Source organism: Lagopus leucura, unplaced genomic scaffold (genome assembly GCF_019238085.1).
Source record: "Lagopus leucura isolate 7727_CA_CO unplaced genomic scaffold, USGS_WTPT01 Super-Scaffold_100056, whole genome shotgun sequence".
NCBI lineage: Eukaryota > Metazoa > Chordata > Aves > Galliformes > Phasianidae > Lagopus > Lagopus leucura.
In genome coordinates this window covers 243769-261196 of record NW_024962302.1, presented here as the reverse complement: position 1 = coordinate 261196, position 17428 = coordinate 243769, and the positions used below count along the sequence as shown (strand labels likewise).

At 50.5% G+C, this 17428-nt stretch overlaps 4 protein-coding genes and 1 non-coding gene across 6 annotated transcripts in view; 2 read left to right on the top strand and 3 right to left on the bottom strand.

The window, feature by feature from the left end:
- Positions 1–61: 61 nt before the first annotated feature.
- LOC122188221 lies at positions 62–155 on the bottom strand. Its single transcript, XR_006181524.1, has one exon. It is a non-coding gene; the product is annotated as a small nucleolar RNA U13 (small nucleolar RNA).
- A 350-nt stretch (positions 156–505) lies between these two features.
- On the top strand, positions 506–4017 carry TTI2 (TELO2 interacting protein 2). Of its 2 annotated transcripts, XM_042886292.1 has the most exons (7): positions 506–1114; positions 1456–1642; positions 2121–2213; positions 2529–2713; positions 2799–2942; positions 3452–3614; positions 3882–4017. In XM_042886292.1, exons 1-7 carry the CDS (start codon positions 546–548, stop codon positions 3960–3962), a joined length of 1422 nt encoding a protein of 473 aa, XP_042742226.1. In that variant the 5' UTR covers positions 506–545; the 3' UTR covers positions 3963–4017. The 2 variants fall into 2 exon arrangements, with proteins under 2 accessions (XP_042742226.1, XP_042742227.1); XM_042886293.1 differs by lacking the exon at positions 2529–2713 and having other exon boundaries at positions 2779–2942.
- Positions 3979–7082, bottom strand: MAK16 (MAK16 homolog). The gene is made up of 10 exons (XM_042886294.1): positions 6999–7082; positions 6648–6697; positions 6466–6575; positions 6284–6348; positions 6015–6166; positions 5633–5687; positions 5472–5546; positions 5153–5263; positions 4875–4931; positions 3979–4600 (listed from the first exon to the last, which is right to left on the bottom strand). The coding sequence occupies exons 1-10, from the start codon at positions 7011–7013 to the stop codon at positions 4412–4414; spliced, it is 879 nt and encodes a 292-aa protein (XP_042742228.1). The 5' UTR covers positions 7014–7082; the 3' UTR covers positions 3979–4411.
- A 641-nt stretch (positions 7083–7723) lies between these two features.
- Positions 7724–13765, bottom strand: SLC18A1 (solute carrier family 18 member A1). Its single transcript, XM_042886310.1, has 15 exons — positions 13594–13765; positions 12977–13334; positions 12666–12724; positions 12378–12461; positions 12203–12295; positions 11906–11995; positions 11084–11127; positions 10932–10992; positions 10736–10831; positions 9188–9266; positions 9057–9108; positions 8860–8923; positions 8664–8783; positions 8355–8488; positions 7724–8150 (listed from the first exon to the last, which is right to left on the bottom strand). The coding sequence occupies exons 1-15, from the start codon at positions 13715–13717 to the stop codon at positions 8037–8039; spliced, it is 1572 nt and encodes a 523-aa protein (XP_042742244.1). The 5' UTR covers positions 13718–13765; the 3' UTR covers positions 7724–8036.
- Positions 13766–17125: 3360 nt separating this feature from the next.
- The window catches only part of ATP6V1B2 (ATPase H+ transporting V1 subunit B2), an 8525-nt gene continuing 8222 nt past the window's right edge, over positions 17126–17428 (top strand). Inside the window, exon 1 of the mRNA XM_042886304.1 lies at positions 17126–17253. Within this exon, the coding sequence (XP_042742238.1) occupies positions 17145–17253 (109 nt within the window). The 5' untranslated portion in view covers positions 17126–17144. The remainder of the gene's footprint in view (positions 17254–17428) is intronic.

Sequence of the window (17428 nt, the reverse complement as noted above, 5' to 3'; positions counted from 1 at the left end):
CCTACAGCGAAACACGTCTGCTGATTCGTCAGCTGCTGATTCGCCAGCGCGACCCTCCGGCGCTCAGAAGGGGCTGTGCACGTCGTAACAGAGGGCGCACACGTCACGCAGCCGCGTGCCACTCCCATTCATCATTCGCTATGAACCGGAAGGATCGAAAATACGACCCTCCGCTCCCGCCCCTACTGCCGCGCACCTCACCCGGAGCTCACGGCGAGGCGGCCTCTTTTCGTTGTTCCCGTTGTCTTTTGCACCTTTCGTCCTCCGCCTACGGACACAGCTCAGTTCTGCTCTCATTGCCTTTCTACGCGTCTTCGGGTCTGCACGATAACTCAGTACAAGGTTCTCATTACCTATGCTAATTTATTCGCGCGGCGCCACGCCCACTTCGCCAGCAGAGTCTGATTTTACGACAGCGGGGGAATCTGGTTTTACGACAGCAGTGCGCTTTGTGGTCGTGGCGTGGTTTACGGCAGCGTGAAGGCAGTTGCTGTTCGCTGTGAGGCGCTGCGGGGCTTTCGGAGCGGCGTAGGTCGCGCGGTGCCATGGAGCCTCAGCCGCCGGCCGAGCAGGTGCTCCGGCAGCTCGGCCAGCTCCTCTCCCAGCGGCCCGGTGTGATCACGGAGCTGGGGGCGTTGCTGGAGGCCGCGGAGCCGCGGTGGCTGTTCGGGGCCGGGAGCCCCGCTGCGCTGGGCGAATTGGCGGCCGCGCTGAGCGCCTTCGCGGCCCTCCCGGAGCGCGAGCAGGACGCGGTTGAGCTCCGCGACGGGGACGGCGCCTACGCGGCCGCAGCTGAGAGAGCAGCCGATGTCGGCGGTGTGTTCCTGCGGCTCCTCGCTAAGCTAGAGACTGCCAAGGCCGACGAGTCGCTGGGGCGCGCGGTGGAGCCGGTCCTGCGGCGTGTGATGGGGCACATCTACGTGCTGGCTGTGACGCACATCGAGGAGGCCGCCTGGACCGGCGTCAGGTCGCGCGCTGTGGCCACGGAGCTGCTGGGGGCTCTGGTACGGGCCGCGGGCTGCGGGACGGTGGCGGAGCTCCTTCGGGGGAGGAAGGAAGAGGAGGAAGGAGGATTCGCGGCGGTGATGAGGCTGCTGAGGCCGCGGCTGGGCAAGTGAGTGGGAAACGTGGGGAGATTTGGTGTGTGACTTCGTGCAGGGTGAGCTCACGTTAGGAGGAGGGCCGCAGAAATGATCCGAGGGATGGAACGTCCTCCCTGTGAGGGCAGGCTGAGGGGTGTGCGGCCTCAGGAAGAGGAGGCTCTGGGGAGAGTTCAAAGCAGCCTTTCAGTATCTAAAGGAACAGACTCCTTAGTAGGGTCTGTTGTGATAGAATAAGGGGAAACGGTATCATACTAAAAGAGGGGAGATTTGGGCTCAATATAAAGAAAAAGTTTATTGCAACTTCCAACTCAAACTATTCAATGATTCTCTGGGCTCCTGTTTGTATTCCTAGAGACACCTGGAAGCGTAACCCAGCCACCAAGCACGTCTTCTCCTGGACACTGCTGCACATCACCCGGCCATGGCTCAGCCAGCACCTGGAGCATGTCCTCCCCGCATCGCTGCTCATCTCGGATGACTTTCGGGAGGAGAACAAAGTCCTGGGTGTGCACTGTCTGCACCACATCGTTCTCAATGTGGTAAGGGGAAGTTGGATCTCCTCCTGGCTGTTGTTTGTAGGAAGGGTGGGTTGGATACCTGTCAGGTTTCCAAAATTTCTGTTCATTCTGTTAACCTTGTAATTTTCCCCCTTGCTCCATGCTGTCTCTTTTTAAGTTTGTATTTCTCCTATCTGTTGCAGCAAGCAAAGATTTCCTTTGCCATATTTTGAATTCAGATGATGCATGCATCAACCTAACAATGATTTACAGGACAGGGTATTAAATTAATGCCAAGGGAACTGCCAAGCAGCAGCTGGGGAGGCAAGGGAAAGTGGCTGCTCCTGTGCATGGCAAGGTTCAAGCTGCATTTGCTATGGCACCTGGTCCCACTTTCTTGTAAGCAATGTTCCTGAGTGCTGTTTTCACAAAGCCTAGGTTTGTGAATACTTCCCCTCTGATTAGGTTAAGTGAGCACAGAAGGTGATGCTTGGGAATAATGTTGTGTGCTCTCTTTCAGCCAGGTGCTGATCTATGCCAGTTCAACAGGGCTCAGGTTGTGTACCATGCCCTTTACAATCACCTCTACTCACGAGAAGCTCCTCTCATCCAGGTAAGATAGCAGAACTTAATTTTAATCTGCCTTATGTTATTGCATATCAGCCCTACGTGGGGTAGGCAGCTAAAAGCATGAGGAGGCAGAACCTGTTTGCTCCCAGTTCAGGTTGTTAACAGCAGGTATTTGCATCCAGGGGACAAAGTAACTCAGCAGATTTCAGGAACGATGTCAAAGGTGGTGGCAGCCTTGCTGAAGAGGCCAGCCAGGGGGGAAGCAGGCAGAAAGTCTATGGGGGCTGCAGCTGTAGGGGTTGGAAACTGCATGTAATTTATGTCAGAGGGACTGCACAGGTTTCCCATCCTGCACCAGGCAGTACTGCTGTGCCTGCTGGACTTGCTGCCTGTCCTGGAAAGAACGCAGCGGCAGCGGCAGCAGCCCAGGCCAACCTCACCCTGTGATGAGGTGTTGCAGCTGGTTCTGACCCACATGGAGCCAGAGCATCGGCTCGCACTGCGGCGGGTCTATGCCAAAATCCTGCCTGCCTTTGTGCAGAGGTGAGAGCTGCAACCACAACCCTGCAGGACCTTGTTTTGTCCCTGGTATACATCTCCCTCCTCAGTGCGTGCTCTGTGTTGACAGACTTGGCATCCTGATAGCACGGCACCTGAAGAGGCTAGAGAGGGTTATCCTGGGTTACCTGGAAGTCTCTGATGGCCCTGAGGAAGAAGCCAGACTGGGAATACTGGAGACACTGCAGTGCACCATAGAGCATGCTTGGCCCAGGTACTGGTCTGGGGTGAAGGATGCTGCAGAAAGCATCTCCTGAATGGATATCAGCCCTTTCAGAGCTACATTTAGTGTTATCTGTGGCAAAGGCCTTGAAACCTGGAGGGAAGCTTCTCACAGGGAGCAATCACCAGCACGACTGCATTCCTGAAAAACCCTGCCCAAAAGTTAAATCTTTATTTTTTTTTTTTATCTTTTTCCTGCTCTAAAAGTGTAACCTTGCCTAAAAAGTCAATCTATGTACTCTGTGTGGCAGAGTTGTGGAGCAAGTCCTGCGCTGTTAAAGTTACCTCTGTGTTCAGGGCCTGTGTCTTTCCTCTGGTGGGCATTCAGAAAGAGGCAACTTCCTTCAGCCTCATCACTGAAGCATTTGTTTCCTGTAATCCAGATTCACGTGTAAATAGCCACTAACAACTTCTGCCTGGAACTGCAAAGCAAGGCTGTGCTTTTGCCTGGTTCACAGAGAGGTTTTATATTAAGGCATGCAACGCTCTTTCCTTTCTCAGAATGCCATGCAGGCTCCCTGTGCTGCTTAAAGCCCTGCTGAAGATGATGTGGGATGTCCACACTGACCAGGGCTCAACACCAGAGCCAGTGAGAGCTGCCTTGCTCCAGAGAGCCACCGAGTGCCTCATCCTGCTGGATCGGTGCTCTGAAGGACAAGTGAAGGTGAGCTGGGGACCCAATAATAATTTATCTCTGCTCTTCCCCCTTAAAAAACAAACAAACAAAACAACATGGTGCATGCAACAGCCCGTTTGTTTCTTAAATCCAACAGTATTTCCACCCACCCTGTTAGTACTTGGCTTAATTGATAGAGGACCTGATATACAGCAATGGATTTTGTATTGATCTCAAGGGCATCTGAGCACAGCTGATTGCACCATACATCTCAGTGTGCCAGGGCAATGGAAGCTGATGCTTTTCCTGTTTCAGATTCTGCTGGAAGGCGTGTACAGCTGTTGTGAGGAGAACCGTGTGCGGGAATGCATCAGGAGAGTGCAAGAGAACACGTGAGGCAAGACAAGGTTCATTCTGCTTTTTGTACAGTAAAATACCTTCTTTTATTTAAGTTACTTTGTCCTTCTCCTCTTTTGTCTCACACCTCCCTCAAACAAGGTTTGCTTCAGTGCTCTCCTAGCCCCAAGCAGGCTTCTCCAGCTTCAGAACAAAGCAGCATTGTCTCCAGTCCAGGTTCTTTTGTGGAGCAGTCCTTGCTGAGCCTCACGTGGTTGTACAGAAGTTGGGGTCCTAAAACTACACTTTATACAACAGTTGTACAGACTCGCTGCGATTGCCTGGGCTCAGGACAGAAATCCTCACCTCCTTTTAAAAAAAAAAATTATTAAGCTACAATATTGAAAAAGCAATTTTTGATAATCCTGTTTGAAGTGGTGAAAGCTGCAGTAGTTCTAATGGACACATCTGGTGTTGTCATTCAGCAAAAAAATGCAAGTTCAGGAGAGTCAGGACACTTTTGTTTTGGTGGCTGGCTCTGTTTCTTCCTCATACTCTATTTCAATGTAAGGGCGTTTTCTTCTGGTCGGTCCTTTCAAAGGAGTTTTCCCCTTAGATTTGGAGCGAGATGCTTTCTTCTCTGTTTCTTCCTCATCTTCCTGCTCCTCTTCACTACTTGTCCCTAACTTATCCATGTCCTGAAGAAGGAAAAGAATCAGAGCACACTGTACAACTAAGCCTCCCCTTCCTGCAAAATTATCTTGTGTATCCAATTCCATTTTATAATTCCTGGCTCCCAGCTGTCTAGCCAGAGCAACTAGGCCGTGGTGGACACTGTGCAGTCCTCCAACTGAATCATTATATCCCACAAATGTGATTTACTCGCTCTTATCCCATCACCAGAGCCCCCAGGCCGGCAGAGATTACTTTCAAACAGTTTAGCTTGACAGTTTATCCCTGCTGCTTCCTTACCTCAAAGTCACTGAGGTCACTGTCATCTGCTTCCACAAACTCTCTTTTATCTTTGTCCTGTAGGAAACAAAGTCAGAAATGGGCTGAGAAATACCCCATCACAATTCACAGTGTAGCAGCCAAAAAGACCATGACCTGCCTATGTTTTTTTCTGTATTCACCTCTCCTGATCTGTTCCCCTCCCTTGGCACTAACACTGAACACTCAGTCTGCAAGTGAATTAGAGCTGTTGCATCTCAAGGGAGGGTTAGCTGTGATGCTCTGGTTGAAAGCATTACCTCATCATCATCTTCTTCCTTTTCCATGTCAGACTCGCTCTCACTTTCTGCATCCTGCTGCTGTAGGGCTTTGTCAAAGGCATGAATGGGGAAGTTGTAAATGTCTCCATACTGAAAAGAAAACAACAACAACAAAAAATACTTTCTATAAGCCCAGGGGGAAGCAGGCATTGGTAGCAGAGTCATCTGAGGCCTGTACAGTTATACCATACCAGGCTGAAATAGGCATTCCTGAAGAATGAGGAGCTCAGCATCTTGGGAAAGGACTGAGGCAGTAGAAGCAGTTATACTGCTGTGTTCTGAAGGCAGTGACTCTTACCGTATCCTGCTTCAGTCTCTCCAGCAATTCCTTCTCAATGGCATTATCTAGCTGAGCAGCAATCAGGGCTTTCTCCTAAGTGAGAAAAAAAGGACCTGTGTCAGTTCTCTCAAAGGCATGAGAAACAGAAGCAACAGACAGGAGATGACAAGAGTCGTTACCTCTCTCCTCTTCTCTCGCCTTTCAATCTTTCTGCTTAATGGAACGATCTTCCTCCTGCAGGGAACAAGAGCTGCTTAATGAACCTTTCAGCCTCTTGTGTAGCAGATGGGCAAATGCTTGCTCAGAACAACAACCAGCAGCTGCATCATTAGAAATGTGTGTGTAACGAGTTTAGGTGCATCTATCTATGCATATTAAGATGCTGTTACATCAGTTTAAAGCTGGTTCATTTAGAAGCCGGCCAAAGCCAGCAGGAAAGCAGCACACACTGCAGGTGCAGTGGAGCCAGGAAAGGGCTCTGCACACAGCCTGTGGCAGCAGCTCAGTGCACAGGCAACAGCCTTAAGTCAAACCAACACAATCACTCTTGGTGTCACTTACTGTCTCTTTAGAGTCAGCTTCCGGATGCGGATGAGGTACTGAGTGATCTTGGTGAACCGCTGCTTGCATTTGTGTCGGATGAACCGTGGCCAGTAGATGAGATTCTCATCTATCTCCTCCAGTGCTTTCTCATAGTTCTTGCTCAGCAGGACCTGGGGAAAAGGGGAAGGGTGGAGCGAAGGGGACTTGGATGGAGCTCGACTGCCCCCTGCCTGTAGGTACATGATGGTGGAATGTGCTTGGTTAGCAGTCTGCTCTCATCAACTCACCCGCTCCCACAGCCGACGGGGAAACGGAGCGCGCTCTATGGTCTTCATGTACAGGTAACATCGGCCTATAGAGAAGAACATGACCCCCACTGAGACCTGAGCATGGAGTGGGGCACAGAGCCAGGCCCCCAGGTTGTTCCCACAGGCCAAGGGCTGTGAGCAGAGGCTGTCCCAGCACTCACCCTTCTCCTCACGGATGGTTGCATATTGACTGTTGGCCAGCGGGCAGGAGGAGCGGTTGCACAGCCCGGTCAGGTTGTATTCATTGCGACAGAAGCTCTGGGTTTTGGTCCTGGAAGGGAGAGCTGTAAGATGGAGCTGTGCATTGCCTGGGCTCGCTACCCCTACATGCACACACACTCACCTGATCTTGTAGGAGCAGAACTGCTTGTTTCCGAGCGTGTCCCAGACAATCTGCAGGGACAAACCACAGGTCAGCAAGCACCCTAGGACCCCGTAACCCCTCCAATCCCCGGAGCAAGCAAGGCTGTAACAGAGGGGACCCACACTGCAGGGAGAAGATGCAGCACAACCAAATCCCCTCTACGTTGCCCCAGCCACGCTCCTGCCTCTCGATCCAGCCGCCTCCACGTGTTATTTTCCCGCGGCTGGGAGGGACTGCCCGAGCCGGACGAACCGACCCAGCCCCAGGCTAGCCGCTAATTATCTGCGGCGGGGGCGGATAGAACGGAACCGAACCGCGCGGCGGACTCACGTCGTCCGAGTGCATGGTGGCGCCGAACCGCGCGGCCTAGAGCGCCGCCATCACCGGAAGGGGGCGGGGCATCCGGGAGGCGAGAGTCTCGCGTGAGTGTCGCGAGGCTTTTTGCGAGGGTCTCGCGAGAGTTGCGGGGGTGTCATGGCGGCGGTGCGAGGCGCGTTGCAGGGCTGCGGGAAGCGCTGCGCGGTGGGGTTCCGTCAGCTGGTGGCTGGGATGTTGCAAAAATGGACGTTAAATGGAGCTACTCGTCACGATTGGTTGGGATCGCAGACGTCCCGTGACCTCATCTCAGCTAAAGGCGTCTGCGGCAACGCTCTGTCACTGTAATCACAGGTGAACTCAGTGACTGAAGCAGCGTCTAAAGGTTTAAAACTTTCAGCCTTATATTTAAGTGAATTTCTCAAGAGTTCTTCACGAATGGTAGAAGGGCAGTACAAGCAGCCCTTACGTGAATAGCACGTGAATAGAAAGCACAGACAGTCTGTACCGAGACAACAACGAACTTTTAAAAACTGCCTTCAAGTGAGCATGGAGCACATGAACAGGACACAGCTGTCTTTATTGGATCCTGCTGATACAGAAAGGTTTTGTGCTGGGGATTACAGCAGAATTCTGGAGGAAGGGATGTCCTGAAGCTGCTGACTTCATTTTGGTTTTCTTTGGTGCTTTTCTTCCAAAAGCAGTAAGCACTTAAAAGACATTAATGAATGCAACTGGTGTGAGAGAGGTGTTGGTTTTATTGCGTGGGCTGGCAGCCCAGGACAGCATGGCATCATTCTCTACATTGTATGTTTTTTACATCTGAGGTGGATTTTGAGTGACCTTCCTGGATGTCACCCAGCAAAGGGGTGGCAGAGTTGGGCAGGGAGCCTCCAAGTGCATTCCCTGATGTAGATTGAGTGCCAGGAGAATAGCTGAACGTTCAGCCCATGTCTGTCCTGTGCCTACAGGTCTTGGGTTATTCCTGGGTGCTGAGAGATACGTTGCTCTGTGAACTTAACATAGCTTCAAGCAGGACATGCAGCCTTGCTGCTATTCCACATTTTCTGCCTCCACATCACTGTTGTCTGGGAGAGGGAAATCCCGCAGTGGCTTCTGAGCGGTGGAGCTTTTGGTTTGCATGGGGCACTCCTGGCTTAAAATTGCCTACATAAAGGAGAGAAGCGATGTTTTAGTAAAAGTGGCCATTAATTTTAATAATAAATGGAAGCGTTACTAGCTTTAGAGAAAGCCCAGGGAATACAAGCTGTGAATTAGGACGATCCAGTCCCTGGCTAATTTATCCTAATTCCTTCCACATATCTCTGGATTATCAAGCTCCTATACTTTAGGGCAGTAAAGTACACTCACTATCTTCTCCTCTTTAGCAGGAGGGCTTCTCAAGAACCAGCAGAGAGGAGCATAAGCAATGTTGGTAACTCCAATGATGACCATCAGCCAGGGAAACCCAATAGCTCGTACAATCACACCTCCCGTTGAGGGACCTGCACATTTAAATATGAACAAAGGCTCAGGAGGCAGGAAAAGAGCAAAAGGTGCTCTTCCACTTTGGAAGGGATCTAAAGCCTGCAATGGCTGTGCTACAGACTCAGTGCCAGTTGCTGCCATTGGACACTGGGTGGAGGAAAGCATTGAGAACAACACCCCACGGGTCCATACCAATTGCAAAGCCCATGCAGAAGGCAACATCTGCAATGGCATAGACATTGCCATAGACAGAGGTGTGGCGAAGGTCCACGAGGTAACCCATAATAGGCATCATGGAGGAGTCCACCATTCCTGCTTGGAGCAAGCATGAGATCATGAGGTATTTTTCTCAAGGCAGTGCTGGGAATTGTACAGACTGACCACTTACCTATGGCGAAGCCAAGCCCACCATTTGGGCCAATCAGCCCATAAATATTTTTTGCCAGGGGCACCTTAGAGAGGAAAGAGAGAAGGTGTGAATGAGGCCAGAAGAGCTTCAAGGTGAGGAGGCACAACATAGTTCTGTGAAACAGATCTGTGGTGCAATTCCCTGAGCAGGTCTTAGAGCTGCCCTGAGGTACTCACACAGAGCAGACTGATCCCCACCACAGCCATGCCAATCAGGGAGCATAGCCACCTGCAATGAGGGCAGCAGAGGGTGATTCCTTCAGTGTGTGCAAGCAGGATCCTTGCTGAGGCCACTGCTATTCACTTACCGGCCTATTTTATTAGCCAGGAGCCCAAAGAGATTGGTGCCAATGAGGTAAGATATGCTGGCTGGAAGGAATGCCATCCCTAGGGGAGAGAATAAGAGAGAGTGTACAATCTCTCTGCAAATGCAGAGATCCAGCACACACAGAAGGTGTCTCTAGGCTCCATGTTGCTTCTCCTTGTCCTCTGTCACAGCCCCATTGCTCCTCTGTGAAGGCAGAGAGAGGCACAGAAAGTGAGTTTTCTTTCTGCAGGGTGAGGAACTGAGTCACCCAGATTTGAACCAGCTGCAGCCAACTGCAGAGCTTTCTGTGCCCATCCTTCTCTGCTGTCATCACTTCTTCCTTGTCCATCTTTCTCCCCTTGCCTTCTGCTTTTGGCTAAATAAAGAGGGATAAAACAGCTGCTTGAATGTAAAGCTTAGCGATCGTTATGAGTCAAAAGTCAATATTTGAACTGCTTGCTGATTTACCAGTTGTTTATTTTTAATATACTCTCCTGCTGACTATAGATAAAACGCATCAGCTATATTTCACTGAGACAACTTCCTCGTTGAGACACGCAGAATTATATTTAACTTTCTTTCTCCTCGTTGACAGCTACAGAACACTGTTCATTCTGCAGGTTTAGTCCAAGCTCTTCTGTTTTATTTATTCATTTTCCTCAGAACTATGGAAGTGGGTAAACGAAAGCATACAAGTAATGAAGTTCTTTGTGTTTATGAGAGGTTTTTTGGTAGAGGGCTTTGGTTGAAGTGTATCTAAATGCAGACCACTCCTAAATCTCGAGTACAGTGCGTCTGGGGGTTTCTTGCTGCCAGCTTACTGCTCTCTCCCCATTTCTGGGTAACTCCAAAAATCCCTTTGATTTCAACAGTGACCAGAGCAGCTCTGAGTGCCCTGAGGTGCTTCCTTACATTCACCCACCTGTGTTCAATCACACAAATCACCCTGAGCTCTTACTGGGACAGATGCTGCTGCCTGACCAGGGAATAACTTGATTAGGAGGGTTATCTCAGCACTGCTGCTTCCAGATGGCAATTCAGTTTGGGTTCTAAGTGTTGCCTGGGGTGTCCCCCAGGTTATTTCCCAGCCAACTGGATTTTAGAACAATTAGTTTTTGTTTTTATAGGGCAGTGCTATCTCCATATCGCATTTTCAAGGCAGCTGGTAGTTAGCACACACCATCTCTAAATGGCTGTGTTCTACTGAGAGCTGCCTCTGCAAAACCCAGCTGGCTGCTATGACTTCAGCCCAGCACGACACTGATCTACTCAGCCTTTCTTCCACCATTATTGCTGTGGTAGGGAGACTGATTCTATACCATTTTTTCAATAATAGTGAAAAGCACGTTGTATAGCTACCACCAAGGACATTTCCAAATGAAATTGGAGCAGCACACAGCCTGGCATCGCTCTGTGGGAATATGTTTTCTTCCTTTTAAGATGATATTAGAGATATTCAGCCCATCCTGCAGTGCCCAGCAGGACCTGCTCTAACCAAAATGCATCAATCTGCCGCTGAGGAGTGAGGACTGCAAAGTGAAGCACCTACCAAGCTGCCATTTGGGGGAGCACATGGTTTGCATCATCCAGATGGGCAAGGTGGGCTCGAGCATGGCCACCCCCATGTTGGAGAAGCAGAGGGCTCCTGATGGGGAGAGAATGGAAAAATGTCTGTTTAAGGCTTCTTTTGCTGCTGTTTTGAATAGAAATAAGGAAATGGGGCAATGTGGGAACGCAGAGGTTACCTGCAGCCACCAGCACATAGGGGTCCCGCAGCAGGGTGAGCACTGGTGTGCCTCTGGTGCTCTGATAGAGATGGGGGTTTAGGGAGCTGCAGGTGGGGGTCCGAGCCACCCCTCACCTGCAGCATCTGCCCCAGCATTGTGCCCATGCTCACCTCAGGGGAGACCTTGGAAGGCTGCAGAATGCAAAGCTGCAAACCTGGCGGGGGAAAAGGGGGGTAACGGTGCTGTTAGTATTGCTCCAAGCTAAATTTCCCTGTGGTTTTCCTTCAGAGGGGCATCAATCGTTGGCTGAGCCCCAATGCTTTTAGGGCGTCATCCAGGGAGCTGTCAGCTGGGGGATTTCAAATGGGGCATAGCCAAAATGAGACATGGAAAAGAATGGGATGAAAAAAACAACCTTCAAGCATAGGGAACCTACATTTCACTTTCCAAAGTCTCTTACATGCTCCATTAAAGATGTCTTACATTACATCTAGGCAAAGATGGTAACTGTGACTGTAATTTAATTAGCTTAATACTTCCCACTAAAAATGTGTGTTTCTGCTATCTGTAATTCTGAATGCTGTCATGGCCTGAATCTGTAACACAGCTACAGAGAGAGAATAGGGATTGCCATTCACGGGCAACATCCCATTTCTTTGTATTATGATGAAGATGCTGCAGGCAGTACCACGTGTGCCTTCTGCAGAGAAATTCTGTTCAGAGAGCTTGACTGATGTGCTATTTGAGCCATTAAAGCAATCAAGGGGGTCATTAAGTAATGAGGGACTAATTCTTACTGTATTGCTATGTCACACGTCTGGTGGTGGGAAGCATATGGTTTAGCAATAACAGAGTAACTGATGCTGTATTAATTGTGAGAGCTCTGAGAAGTTCTTTCTGAGATGGCTGCATTTCAGTCTTTCCATGTCCTCTGGTTTAATGGTTGGGTGAGTTGTTTGCTTTTGGATTGGATTAACTACATGGTCCCTCACCTCCATCCAGCAGGGCTAAGAATGCCAGGACCAGGAAGGGGGAGGCTTTCCCCACAAACTCGTACATCACGCTGCCAAATGGGGCCCCGACTGCAAAGGAAAGGCTGTGTCACCACGCAGCAGGCAACTGGCTTTAGCCCAAACCCACATCTAATGATGGACTATATTGGTGGAGCCGCTGGAAATGGATGGGGAGCAGAGACTGGGACCCCCCACCCCAGGGCTGCTCAGCAGCACCAAGCAGCAAAGCATGGGGATACTGTGGGTGTAAAACCCCCGGCAGCCACAGGTCCTTACTCAGCACACCCAAGGCCAACCCTCCAAGAGCGATGCCCATGGCGTTGCCTCTCTCAAAGTCATCTGTGTAGATGCTGGCCAGCATGCCCAAGCCTGGGAGCAGAGAGAACCGAAAGTGATGACTGAACCCAGCTGGCACAGGGCTTCACAGCATGCAGTGACCCAACACACTCACCTGCAACTGATGAGAAGGAGGAACCAACGCCTTGTAGAGCACGAGCGATGAACAGCAGCGTGTAGGTGCCAGAAAATGCAAACACTGCAGGAGGAGAAACACAGTGCCCAGCAGAGCTGCACATCTAAAGCTCTGTTAAGGTGCAGCAGCAACCACTTGTGCCCAGCTGAGTCCTTTCCTGTCCCTAGCATCTCATGCATAGGGACAGAGCAGGTGGTTGTCTCCTTTGCTGCTTTCATTTTGGGACATCCTGCTGTGTGTGGAGGGCAAATCAGGGGTGGTACTCACTGAGCGTGGAGAGAAACATGATGACGAAACCAATGAACATGGGAATGTGGTATCCTATCCTGGAATGAGAGAAAAATATGTCTGGTAGAGCTGTGCCTATGTGCATTGAAATGTTCTGATGTGATGTTGAACAACAGGTGAGGCTTATTTTATAATGCAAGCTTGCAAACCATTTGTAGGCTCTTCAAAAAGGCAAAATTAATTCCTATTGTGGTGCTTGCACTCTTCCTGCAATTCTCTCACCAGATCCCATCATTATGTGACTGCAGATCTTTGCCACTTGACTAGAATGCAGTAGATTGCAGACATACCTGTTGGTCAGCAGCCCCACACTGGGGTTGACCAGGAGCTGGATGAGAGCCTTGGAGGCAAAGAGCAGCCCCACACGCATGTTCTCCTGCGTGAGGAATTCCTCACCCTGTGGGCAGCCATTGGGTGATGGGGAGCTCATAGAGGGATGCTGTGGGTGCCTGGCGCTGGTCCCTGTCTGCAGCTCCATAGTTCTGGGGGAGCCCAAGGTCATCGTGGTGCTGGTGCCAAAATAGGAGGACATGGGGGAGAAAGGAGGATCTTCGATGGCTGAGGGAGGTGACTCGGGTTGATGCGGGGCAGCAGAGCTGTTGGCACCTTCGTATTCTATTGTATAAAGGAAGGTGGGGATGATAGGCACTGGGAAAAAAGCCAAGGAGAGCGTTCATCAGTGGGTTTGCTTGAATTTGTGGCTCAGCATGCATATGAACTGGATGGTGCTAGCTCAGTGTCGATGCTTGGACGCTCCTTCACCCATCCTTCCCCACGCCTGTCCCCATTGCTGTCTCATTGCCTGTCCCCATTGCTCTTACCTTGCCTGTCCCCACACCCGTCCCCATGTCTGTCCCCAGCACGTGCTGACAGCTTTCTGCAGCCATCCCTGCAGCTCATGCCCTACCCACAACAGTCAGCAGCATGTTGTCCAGCAGCAGTGCGACGAACACCACCACCAGTGCCAGCCTCCGCGATGCCCGGCCCCGTGCCAGCCAGCTCTGGGACGTGGGGATGGCTGCTGGGAGCATTGCTGGGGCTTGGTCCCCTGGCTCTACTGTCAGGGCCAGCGATGTCCTGCAACCTTGGGAGAAGATGCTGTGGGTTAGCACTTCGCTCAGGTTCATGACTTCTTCTTATCCCCTACGTGAGCTGGGTGCCGTTCTGAGAAGCAGAGAGTTCCAGTTTTGCTCTCAAAGCACTCTCACTTTTATCCAGCTCACGTTTAATGCTGCAGTCAAGAGATGGAGGCTCCCCAGCCTTTTCCATTCTCTTGAGACATCTTGTCCCTACTGCAAACATCATCTCAGTCTTCCTTCGAAGACTCAAAGCATAAATCAAGCTGGTAGCTTATCTGTACTAATCTCTACATCTTGTATTCCATGTTTGTTCTTTGGAGGTTAAATTGGATCTCAAAGGAAATTTATTTCACTTTGCATGTCTTTTCATTTGACCTAATAGAAATGTCACAGCAACATGCAGGACTTAAAAGCCTAACGTACAGGATTAAGGTTGGGACTTGTTCAGTTATACTGAAATATCCATCAGAAGTCTGTACTGAGCCAACTTATCAGTTAGCATTTGGGTTCCTATAGCTTGTGGCTGCTTCAGCAATAAAGCAGCAACATGAGCAGAGTCTGAGCTACAGCTGCCTCCAACACTGCTGTGGTTTCCTGACATCCCAGGCAATGATATTTATCATTTTATTCCTGAAGAAAAGAGCAAAACCTCCAAACCCTGTATCATCTGATGTGAGTGCCATGCAAGTCACTAACTTGAAAAAGAGAGCGAGCTTCTCATCGTCCCCAAGCAGCTCCAAGCAATAGCAAGGACCAAATAATAAAATTAATGCAAGAAAATAGATATATTTATGTATAAATCACCAGGAAGAAGAAGTAAAGAAGCAAGGAAAATAAAGACAAGCAGGCTGAAGCTGCCCTGAATTTCAAGACCAAACCCCATCCCTCTCAGTGCAAACCTGTTGCACGTAGCACAGCGACAGAGCCCTTACCCCTGGATGCATCCCAGTGTGCAGAGCTGACAGCAGAGTGCTCAGAGCTGCTGCTCCCAGGGAATTTATTGCAGCTCTTATCAGGAGAGGGTATGAGCATCTGTCTCCCATGGAGATGTAGTTGCAGCCCTGCAGCTCCTCCTGCGTCAGAGCAGGACGGGGGGACGGGGGCTCCTTTCTGTGTGAGTCAGGATTTGATAGAATCATAGAATTGTTTGAGTTGAAAGGGATCTTTAAAGGCCATCTAGTCCAACCGCCCTGCAGTGAGCAGGGACACCCACAGCTCCATCAGGTGCTCAGAGCCCCATGCAGCCTGACTTTGGCTGTCTCCATTTTACACTGCTCTGGACAACCTGTTCCAGTGCTTCACCACCCTTATCATAAAAAAAAAACTTTTCCTTATATGTAATCTCTCTCCTCTTTTGGTTTGAAACTATTTCCTCTTGTCCCATCACAACAGACCCTGCTGAAGGGTCTGTCTCTTTGGCAAAGGCTGCACAGGGAGGTGGTGGGGATCCCTGGAAGTGTTCAAGAACTGTGCGGATGTGGCACTGAGGGACGTGCTTAGTGGGCATGGTGGGATGGGTTGGGGTTGGACTTGATGATTTTAGTGTTCTTTTCCAACCTCAGCGATTCTTTTATTCTGTGGTTCCACGGTTCTGTGATTCTCTCTGCCACTGAAGCCATTTGCCTGGCTTCTGAGTGGCCAAAACCCTCTGAGTAACAAACACGAAGGCAGGAGCTGAAGTCTTTAAGTACATTTCATGAACTGAGAACTGAGCATGGAAATCACTTTCTGACCATCCGCAGAGCTCCGCTCCCACCTACCGGTGAGCTCAGACCCTCAGCCAGCACTGCTGGGAGCTCCAGCTCCTCCAGGGACTCGTGGGGATGGCCATCACTGCCACCTCCTCATCCCCACAGAGGTCAGGGCACCATCCCTTCGACAGCCAAAAGAGACTGCAATGCCATCCGTCTGCATTGGGAATGTTTGCTCATTTCTGCTTTGGAAGCGTTTCCATGCATCCATCAGACTTCTTTTTTTTTTTTTTTCCGTTGACTTCTTTTTAACCATTTTTTCCTTTTTTACCCCCCCCCCCCCCGTGTTTTTTTTTTAATTCATTTTTTAACCCACAACAACCAGTTCTCCTGGGGCAGCTGCAGTGAGTGCCCACTTCAGGTTTTCCATCGCTCTCACAGCCCCCAGCGCTTCGTTCCTCCTCCAAACACACACAGCTCTGCAGTGGCTCCAGGGAAACACATCTCCCAGTATTTCAGTGTTAGCACAGGGAGAGATGGAACATGGTTTCTAGCATCAAATCCACCTTCCTGCTGAGCAGAGAGAGCAAACACCAGTGATTAAAATTTAACGTGTATGAGGAGAGAAATAATCCACGAGGAAACAGAAGTTGACACACTAATGGTTTCTTTGGGGGGTGGGGGCGAAAGGCAATTACAAATAACCCACTGGCTATTTTTTTAATTAAATTAAAGGTTTGATTTACTTTTTCCTCTTTCCTTTTTTCCCCCTTTATTCCCATTTCTTCTCTTTTTTTCCCCCCATTTCCCATTTCTTTTTCTCTTATTTTTCTTCTTTTTCCTTTTTTTCCCCCTTTTTTTCCTTTTCCTTTTTTTTCCCCTTTTTCTTTCTTCTTTTTTTTTCTTTTTCCTTTTTTTCTTTTTTTCCTTTCTTTTTTTTCTTTTCTTTTTTTTCCATTTTCTTTTCTTTTCCTTTTTTTTTTGTTCTTTTTTTTTTATTTTTCCCCCTTTCTACTTTTACCTATTTTCTTTTTGTATTATTCCCTTTTTATTTTTCCTTTTCTTTTTTTTCCTTGACCCATTTCCTTTTTCTTTCTTTTTCATTTTATTTTTTTTCTTTTACTTTTCCCCCTTCCCTTACCCATTCCCTTGCCCATATACTCCTGCCCCTTCGCTAACCCTTGCCCTTGCCCTTGCCCTTGCCCCTACCCCTATCCCTATCCCTACCCCTACCCCTACCCCTATCCTTACCCCTTCCCCTAAACCCTAACCCTCACCCTCTCCCCCTATCCCTACCACTACCCCTATCCCCACTCTCTCCACCTCCCCTTCCCCTCCCCCTATCCCTATCTGTATCCCTCCCCCTATCTGTACCCCTACCCCTACCCCTATCCTTACCCCTATCCTTACCCCTTCCCCTTCCCCTACCCCTACCCCTACCCCTATCCCTACCCCTACCCCTACCCCTACCCCTTCCCCTTCCCCTACCCCTACCCCTACCCCTACCCCTACCCCTACCCCTACCCCTACCCCTACCCCCACCCCCACCCTCCCTCCCTCCCTGCCCCCCCCGCAGCACCCTGGCCAGCTCCCTCCCCTCCCCTACGATCCCCCCCCGTGCGGGCGGGGCGCGGCGGCTCTATATCAGCGCATGCGCAGCAGGCCTCCCAGCTGGAGCAGCGCACAAGATGGCGGCGGTAGCGGCGGTGCGGGGGATGATGAACGGCGCCGGGCCCGGCGGGGCGCGAGAGCAGGCGGCGGCCTTGACGAGGGATTTCCTGTCCCAGCCGCGCCTCAGTGAGTGCGGCCGGGAGCGGGTGCGGCGCAGAGGGGCTCGGGGTGGTGGAGAAATCTTTCCTGGCCGTTGGGCCGGAGCGGGGCCGTGGGTCGGGCGGTACCGTGCGTGGTCTGCGGTGGGGAGGGGGGAGAAGGGGTGAGGGGGGCTGTGGGGGCTGAGACTGTTGGGGGGGGG

What these genes read in the sequence shown, in the direction of transcription:
- TTI2 (XM_042886292.1), top strand. Translation starts at nt 546, where the DNA reads ATGGAGCCTCAGCCGCCGGCCGAGCAGGTGCTCCGGCAGCTCGGCCAG. An exon ending in CTGAGGCCGCGGCTGGGCAA is followed by an intron (nt 1,115 to 1,455) that starts GTGAGTGGGAAA and finishes TTGTATTCCTAG; the next exon opens with AGACACCTGGAAGCGTAACC. An exon ending in ATAGAGCATGCTTGGCCCAG is followed by an intron (nt 2,943 to 3,451) that starts GTACTGGTCTGG and finishes TTCCTTTCTCAG; the next exon opens with AATGCCATGCAGGCTCCCTG.
- MAK16 (XM_042886294.1), bottom strand. An exon ending in AGAGACTGAAGCAGGATACG is followed by an intron (nt 5,264 to 5,471) that starts GTAAGAGTCACT and finishes TTTTCTTTTCAG; the next exon opens with TATGGAGACATTTACAACTT. An exon ending in GTGACCTCAGTGACTTTGAG is followed by an intron (nt 4,601 to 4,874) that starts GTAAGGAAGCAG and finishes TTCCTTCTTCAG; the next exon opens with GACATGGATAAGTTAGGGAC.
- SLC18A1 (XM_042886310.1), bottom strand. Translation starts at nt 13,717, where the DNA reads ATGCTCCCAGCAGCCATCCCCACGTCCCAGAGCTGGCTGGCACGGGGC. An exon ending in CTTCCAAGGTCTCCCCTGAG is followed by an intron (nt 10,993 to 11,083) that starts GTGAGCATGGGC and finishes CATCTCTATCAG; the next exon opens with AGCACCAGAGGCACACCAGT. An exon ending in CTCCCCCAAATGGCAGCTTG is followed by an intron (nt 9,267 to 10,735) that starts GTAGGTGCTTCA and finishes TCTCTCCCCTAG; the next exon opens with GGATGGCATTCCTTCCAGCC.